At 31.6% G+C, this 9,097-nt stretch overlaps 1 protein-coding gene across 3 annotated transcripts in view; it reads left to right on the forward strand.

Annotated features, from left to right (window-relative positions):
- The window catches only part of LOC126884417 (uncharacterized), a 592,334-nt gene extending 584,669 nt beyond the window's left edge, over window positions 1-7,665 (forward strand). For all 3 annotated transcript variants that reach the window (XM_050650324.1, XM_050650330.1, XM_050650336.1), the window contains exon 9: window positions 737-7,665. In XM_050650324.1, coding sequence (XP_050506281.1) covers window positions 737-935 — 199 coding nt within the window. In that variant the 3' untranslated portion in view covers window positions 936-7,665. The remainder of the gene's footprint in view (window positions 1-736) is intronic.
- Window positions 7,666-9,097: the final 1,432 nt, after the last annotated feature.

Below are 9,097 nucleotides of genomic sequence, written 5' to 3' on the forward strand. Positions count from 1 at the left end.
TGGTAGGTAGGTTAGTCATGGACAGCATCTTTTGGGAGCAAAATATTATTAGCCAATGATACCGAAAACAGATATTCTATCAATAATTGAACAAGCTAGGAAAACACTCATAAACATGAATATATATTTTATATATTTTAAAGGGTTAGACTTTAGTCTAGAGATCAGAATGCAAATGATCAGATGTTGCGTTTTCTTGCTGCATGGCTGAGAAAGTTGGACACTGGATTCTGAATCAGAAAAAAGAATATATACCTTGGAGGTGTATACATACAGATGGATGCTGAGAATTTCATGAGTACAGAAAGTTGCCAGCTATGAGGTAGGTACTTCGCTATATAAATAAACAAAATGGATTCTAAATTCGAACAAAGACAGGAAAATAAAATACTTGTGCCATGTGTTAATTCCAAGTCAAATTGGAAAATAAAGTACAGGGCAGAAGATCAGAACATCCTCAGAAATATTTCGTGGAGCAGTTTTAAAAGCTACAATTGCCATTTGGATCGCCAACTTTCGAAAAGATTCGACGTAATAATAACAAGAAAAATGTTTTACTAAGCACAATTATAACAGATGGAACCTCGTGCAAGCGTGGTGTCATTGTGTGTGCTATATTATTCGTATTGTTTAGTTTATTTTGTATATTACATAGCCTTATAAGCAAAAGTGTCGCTGTAATTATATTGTATAAAAGTATTATGCACTCAACTAATATGATTTTTTTACTGTGTAGGTATCAACTCCAAAAAGAACATCTAGCAGAACAAGCCCAAGGTCAAAATGGTTCGATTCCAATGAGCACTTTCTCCAACTGGATGGGGCTGAGGTTGCTGAGAGCCAAATGCACCAGTAGTTCCTCCAGGCGGACGACGAAGCAAAACGGCGAAGTTGATAGTTCTATGGTAATGAATGGTAAATCTACTGTTCACTGAAGTGGTGTGAAGATGGTAGAAAAAATGGCTCAAAAATTTAAGTATAAACAATATGCATGAAGCCAGTGGCGAAGTTTGATATCTCTTTGTGGTAAAGGCTGTACAGAATAGTTTAGTGGTTTAGTGACAGTTGTGTTATCAACAGGACGACCTATACTGTACATTAAAAGAAATGGAAGGGAGTTAAACTGTATCTTGCATTGAAGTAAATCTGCATCTTCAACATTAGGAATGTTAATTTTGTATATCTTCAAATAAGTCAGATGTCCAACTTTTTCATAGGTTTCATCAAAAAATATGTGTAATTGGTTCGTTTTATTTTATAAAGATGAAGAATATCTTGTAGCAACTGATTCACCACTGATGTGTTAATCAAAAAATGTACTTATTGTTGGAATATACAAAAATATTCTACACGGCCTTCTCACAGGAATGTATGGTGAATCTGTAGCTATTTCTATCTTCTCTTTCTATTGACATTTTAAAATAAAATTAACCAAACTTATGCCAATAGAGGGATATTAGCATTATGTCGTATATGAAACTTAAAAAAGTTCCTTAATTTCTTTGTTCCTTTAACAATAAAGAACAATTCATAAGTTTTTGGAATTTTTTTGAACAAACTTAGAATATTTTAGGCAATAAGTATTTAATATTCTTTTGTAAATGGTATTATAAGAATAATTTATGGAATTAGTTATAGAGAATATGATATTGTTATATATTTGGGTAATAAATACAAACTGCTGAAACAATTATATAGGAGAAAGAAATATAAAAAAATATGTAGCGGAATATTGAAGCTTATGTCTGTATTTATTTTACAGTTCCTTGAAATTTGTAAAAAGGTGTCAACTCGTAAATGAAAAACAATTCAGAATTAGTAGGAATTAGTAAAAATATTCCAACAATAAAACAGTATAGATTTAGGTCTCGTTACTTTTAAAAGTTTTGGATAATGTTATATCAAAAAATTTGTAATATAGGTTGGCTATTGACTGTGCAATTAAACTGGAGAATAAAAATTTTTTTTAATGTAGTAATATAATTATTCTTAAGAGGAAACAGTAGCGATCAACAGGTAGCAAAAACGCGTTCCAAGATTGCGGTTGTAATTTTGAATATTTTTTCGAGATATTTGGCACACGTATTCGTAATATAATAAAGAATGGCGGTACAGAGCCCAATTTGAAAAATATATTAATATGTGGAAATTACTCTGTAATTAAATACAATATTAAAAAAACGAGCCTGTACCGCCATTAAGAAGAACAAAAAAATACACTTTCTTCAAATAAACTTTTTTATCCGATGCCTAGATTTTGTGTCATTTTGGAACTACCAATGAAATAAAAAATTTTAGTAGTTCCAAAATGACACAAAATGTAGGCATCGGATAAAAAAGTTTATTTAAAGAAAGTGTATTTTTTTGTTCTTCTTAATGGCGGTACAGGCTCGTTTTTTTAATATTGTATTTAATTACAGAGTAATTTCCACATATTAATATATTTTTCAAATTGGGCTCTGTACCACCATTCTTTATTATATTACGAATACGTGTGCCAAATATCTCGAAAAAATATTCAAAATTACAGCCGCAATCTTGGAACGCGTTTTCGCTACCTGTTGATCGCTACAGTTTCACCTTAATGAATTGTTGGTTAGATTAGTTAAAGTTGGGTTTTATTTTTTTAATACTCAACTTTTGAGCCCCATCTAATTCTACACTTTATGACAAAGTCATTGCTTCTAAGTCGTTTTCTTCTTTAAGCGCTATATTAGGTCGTCCCAATGTTGGAAATTACATTGGCGAGTTGCTGACGGTATTCAGCTATACTCTGGGCTAATTAGCAAAATACAAGGAAAAGTTATTTACCAGCAATTTTATTGCTGGAATCGAATCGTATTATTCTATATATTAATTATATAGGTCCGCAAAGTCCGCAGATGGTGTGCTACTTTTTTTATAAACAAAATGGCGCCCGAAAATCGTGTTCTTTTTCAATTTTTGCTCTATAACTCAAAAGATTTGAACTTTACACCAAAATCAACTAAATAAAAATTCACCGCAATTAAATTCTGCATAGAAACGTGTTTTTCCCGATTTACTTCGAAGAAAATTTTCCCCAGAAAATGAGGGTTTTTCTAACAAAATCTCTAATTTTTAACTAAAATTTTAGATAAGTAATTGTTTATCAATAATTAAATAACTTGGTAATGTAAAACCTCTTTTCGCATAGATTATAATTCCAGAAGCCGATGAAAATTGAATGAACACTTTAGCAACAATTGAATTGTGAACTAAAAAAATTATTGTCGCTATAATAACCACAATAATTATGATACATAAGAATAACTATGATTTTTGTATAAAAAGACACTGTACCTATTTAATGTAGTTCACAGAATTGAATTTGGATTATTTAAACGGCCCAGGAATATTTTAAAATTATAAACAATTTTTTGGCTTATAAACAAATAGATTATCTTGGGAAATATTAAATTAATTTAAATCATGAAAACGGTATTGGAAAAAAAGCGGCAAAAAGTTCTCAAAAAGTGCTCTTTTAAAAGCAAAAACGTTTAATTGTGATAAGTGGTTCCTGAGATACAACCCGTCAAAGTAGACCGGCATTTACGGCAAATGTATAAACAATAGGATCGTAATTTTCGAACCATCACCTTTTTACTTTGTCCTCTTTCTCTACACCAGTTTTCATATCTTTGAAATACTTATAACATATATTATTATGATAAATACTATCGATATATACGAGTGAAAATTGCCAATAATAGCAAAATTCCAAACAAAAATTAGGTTGGAGAAAATGTAATCTCAAAGTTCAAAATCGGTACCTATACGTTAAAAAAATGCGTTTTCTCGGCTTCCCATGGAGCAATTTCCTTCATTCTTTTTTTGTTCCAGAGTAACTCGAGTAGAGCCATCTAACTGACGCATTATTAAATGTCAAACTTGCTTTTGTTTTGTTATAATATATTAATTTATTTATAAGAAAAGAAAACTACATATTTTTCCAGTTGTGGACTTTTTTTAGATAAACTTACTACAAGTGTACATTTTAACGTTAAAAACACAAATATTCTCATTTGAAAGCTGCATCATTATTTAAAAAAATTTTATTTAAACAAATTAAAAATTTTTGTTATAATAAATAAATTAATTTATTATAACAAAACAAAAGCAACTTTGACATTTAATAATGCGTTAGTTAGATGGCTCCACTCGAGTTACTTGGGAACAAAAAATAATAAAGAAAATTGCTCTATGGGAAGCCGAGAAAATGCATTTTTTTAACGTATACCGATTTTAAACTTTGAGATTACATTTTCTCCAACCTAATTTTTGATTGGAACTTTACTATTTTTGGCAATTTTCACTCGTAATGTCGATAGGTTTTACTATAATATTATATGTTATGAGTATTTTAAAGATATGAAAATTAGTGTAGAGAAAGAGGACAAAAACAAAAAGGTGACGGTTTGAAAATTATGAACATATTGTTTATATCTTTGCCGTAAATGCCGATCAAATTTGACCGACTGTATCTCAGGAACCACTTATCACAATTAAGCGTTTTTGCTTTTAAAGAAGCGCCCTGTCGCTTTTTTCCAATACCGTTTTCATGATTTAATTTAATTTAATATTTCCCGAGATATTCTATTTGTTTATAAGCCAAAAAATTGTTTATAACTTTAAATATTCCTGAGGCCGTTTAAATACTAGATTAGATAGGTACAGTGTCTTTTTATACAAAAATCGTAGATATTCTTATGTATCATAATTATTGTGGTTATTATAGCGGCCGTAAATTTTTAATTAAATTCAATTGTTGCTAAAATGTTCATTAAATTTCCATCGGCTTCTGGAATTATAATCTATGCGAAAGGGGCTTTTATATTACCAAGTTATTTAATTATTGATTAACAATTACTTATCTAAAATTTTAGTTGAAAATTAAAGATTTTGTTGGAAAAACCCGCATTTTCCGGGGAAACCTTTCGTCGAAGTAAATAGGGAAAACACGTTTCTATGCAGAATTTAATTGCGGTAAATTTTTATTTAAGTGTTTTTGGTGTAAACTTAAAATCTTTGGAGTTATAGAGCAAAAACTGAAAAAACACGATTTTCGGGCGCCATTTTGTTTATAAAAAAAGTAGCACACCATCTGCGGACTTTGCATACCTATATTATTAATGTATAGAATCATAAGATTCGATTCCAGCAATAAAATTGCTGGTAAATAACTTTTCCCAAAAATGGCCTATTCACCGAAAATCTGCCCAGACTATTATTCCTCTGCGGTAATCGATTTACCTATACCTGTCATGATAAGATGAAGGATGCTGTACCAGTTTCTTCTAAGAGCACGCCCTGGATATGAAATTTTTCTTTAGTTTAATATTTTTCAGTAACTCTCTGATGACATTTGCTCTATTTAACACTGCTCTATTTAAATTTATTTGCTCTGTCTAGGGTATTCGGAACATGTTTCTATGCAACCATATCTCAAACGCCTATACGATTATAATCGTATCAGCTTTCAAAATCCAGATCTCAGTGTTATGTAACAACACTGACCAAATATAGAATTTGTTCATTCTTTGACGTAATTTTAAGTTTAAGCTATGGTTACAGAAAAATGATTTAATTTTTAGAAACGTTGTGTGAGTTGCTTCAATTTTGCATTTGATCTCTCTAGTTGATTTGTAATGTAACATTCCAGATATTAAGAGTGAGCAACTCTTTCAATGCTTTGTTAGTCTATCTGTGGAAAGCATTATTGTAGGTTTGGCGACTAAATATCATAAATTTTGTAGTAGTGGGATATATTTTAGATCCATTTCTCTTCCTTTTTTGTTTGCGCAATCTCCTGAAAGCTCTGGAAACTGTGGCATGAAGTAACAGTGTCGTCAGCGTGTCTGAGGTTACTGTGACTCAGCTTACCATTGATTTTCACTCAAAAGTCATTACCTTGCAAAGAAATATAACAGTAGAAATAAAATGCATTCCTGTCTGACACCTCAGTAAATATAGTAGGTACCTACTGAATGTAAAATTCGTCGGTTAATTTCCCATCGACTTATACGAGTGCTTTCTAATTCCAATACAAGCTTTATGATACGTAGGTCCCTACTATCACTGCCTTCTTAATACGTTCAAAAGCGTTCCATGCTGTACCCTATCAAAAGGGGTTTAGTAATCGATGAAAGTCACATAAAATATTAACGTTGGTAGGGACATTTTTGAAGAAATATAATTAAACCAAAAAGTGCCTCACGTGTATCCAGCACATTTTTAATCCAATCTGGATTTCATTTAGGTCTCTTCCGCTAGGACTTCTTATTCTTCTATTCTATGCGAATAAAAAGTTTCAATGTGTGGCTCATCAGGTAATTAACGTATAATTATCGCATCTTTTTGTCCGCTGCTTCTACGGAATTGCTATAAAACACACTTAACACTAGAAAGTCTGGCTTAGCATACCTACCTAGAAAGCCCGAAGGCATCATTTTGGATCCACGTTCTTTAATCAATTAAAACTCAGTTTAAAGAAATTAAATCTACTGTAGACGGTATAATCTGATTTTATTTTTTACTTTCATTGAGTAACACATTCGCTGCCTATCAAAAACATTCGGAACACCATTAGTCGAGGAAATGAAGCATTTTGGCTCGCAATTTTTTCGTCCAGCATGGATTTACTTTAAATTTTCACAGAAGGTAGGGAATAGTCCAAGGATCATTTTCTATATCATGCCGCTGTACGCTAAAACCTTGGGGGTGGTTGCCACCCCATCTCGGGGGTGGAAATTTTTTATTATATTTTAACCATGTAAATCGATGTAGAGAGTGATTCTAAGAAAAAAATGTTTTTTACATTTTCTTCGTAAAACTAATATTTTTCGAGTTATTCGCGCTTAAATGTAACAGTTTTTCGTCGAAAAAATCGACTCTTTTAGAGGGTTTTTTGAGAATACCTCGAAAAATACGCATTTAATCAAAAAAACTTCAAATAACAAAATTGTATCTTTTAGTAACATAAACTAAATTCTTTTTCTGCAATATCTTTAAGACCAATATAAACCGAGATACGGCATGTTAAATATCAGCTTTTCTCGTCAAATTCATAATTTAAAATATTTAAAGCCAAATAACGGGAAAACTTTGCATTTTTCGAGGAAAACTAAAATAATCTTTTTTCAACTATAAAATAAATCCCTTCAAAGAATAAAAATAAAAAAATTCTATCGTGAAAATAGAACGACTTATGATCAAAAAAAGGTCGGTACCTGCTTTTTTTCTACGAAAAAATCAGTGAAAATAATCCCCTAACTACCCTCCTAATTATAAATTGGTTTTCACCTTTCTGTAGTTCCTTGTATATTTGTATTGTCAATACACCCAAGAAGTTTGACCTATTTAAATGGCCTAATTTTCGAAAAATTGGAGTTTAAAGAAAAATTGATTTTTTGCAATTTTGTATTTTTTACCTTTTACTTCAAAATCTCTCCGAAAATACTGGAGATATGAAAAAAGTGATAAACAACTGAATTGTAGCTTTTTTAATGATTAAAATTATATTGTTCATAGATTTCCCTTAGAGTGAAGAGATAGCGAGATATAGCTGTTTAAAACCTCTATTTACGAGCAAACACCCCCTTATTCGAGCTCTGTAAACCCACTCCAATTAAAAACTAAGGAATCTAACGGAATTTAATTTACACAGTCTTATAGATATTCAAAAATCCTTACAAAATAATTTTTGAAAAATCTTTTTATCGCCAAAAATGAAGGAGCTATGTTTATAAAACGAATTTTTTGTTTCGAAATATTTGAATAGTCCGCTTATGGAACATTTTCAATGCATGTACAATACCAGAGAAATGATGTCTATTAAGCTAGAAAGACCATTTCATACGGGAGCCATGAGACACACCCCATATTTTTTTGCTATTTTATTGCTAATTTATTACGCAAATTAAAAATTTGTTGCTTCATCCCCTTCAGAGAAACAGGTGGCCATTCCAGCTTAATATTAAGCTAGAAAGGCCAACATTCATATATCCGGAACGAAAGTAGATAGAGAGTTGCTTCCGGCGGCTTATTTTATTGCTAATTAATTGCTAATTTATTACGCAAACAAAAATATATTGCTTCATCCCCTTCAGAGAAACTGGTGGCCATTCCAGCTTAATATTAAGCTAGAAAGGCCAACATTCATATATCCGGAACGAAAGTAGATAGAGAGTTGCTTCCGGCGGCTTATTTTATTGCTAATTAATTGCTAATTTATTACGCAAAACAAAAATTTATTGCTTCATCCCCTTCAGAGAAATTGGTGGCCATTCCAGCTTAATATTAAGCTAGAAAGGCCAACATTCATATATCCGGAACGAAAGTAGATAGAGAGTTGCTTCCGGCGGCTTATTTTATTGCTAATTAATTGCTAATTTATTACATAAAACAAAAATTTATTGCTTCAACCCCTTCAGAGAAACAGGTGGCCATTTCAGCTTAATATTAAGCTAGAAAGGCCAACATTCATATATCCGGAACGAAAGTAGATAAAGAGTTTCTTCCGGTGGCCTATTTTATTACTAATTAATTGCTAATTTATTACGCAAAACAAAAATTTATTGCTTCAACCCCTTCAGAGAAACAGGTGGCCATTTCAGCTTAATATTAAGCTAGAATAGCCAACATTCATATTTCCGGAACGAAAGTAGATACCTATAGGGTAGCTTCCGGCGGCATATTTTATTGCTAATTAATTGCTGAAAGATTGAATTTACAAGAATTGACAAACTCACCCCCTTCAACCCCTACCGTTATCATCATTCCCCGGAATCCACAAAAAGTGAAAATAACCAGTTTAAAGAGCTAAAACCAAGTACGTATATTTTGCTCATTAATTACTACATGTCTAAGCCAAAAATGAATGTTTTGCTTCCTCCCCTAACGAGCCACAATGGCTGCAGCGGTTTAATACTTAAGGCTGCAATACTCAACACTCCTATTTCAGGAAAGAAAGTAGATAGAGGGTCGCTTCTGGCGGCATATTTAATTTTTAATTAATTGCTGAAAGATGGGTTATACCAGTATTTACAAACTCACCCCCTCCAACCCCTACCGTTATCAT

The sequence above is a fragment of the Diabrotica virgifera genome, chromosome 1 (genome assembly GCF_917563875.1).
Source record: "Diabrotica virgifera virgifera chromosome 1, PGI_DIABVI_V3a".
In the NCBI taxonomy this organism is placed as follows: domain Eukaryota; kingdom Metazoa; phylum Arthropoda; class Insecta; order Coleoptera; family Chrysomelidae; genus Diabrotica; species Diabrotica virgifera.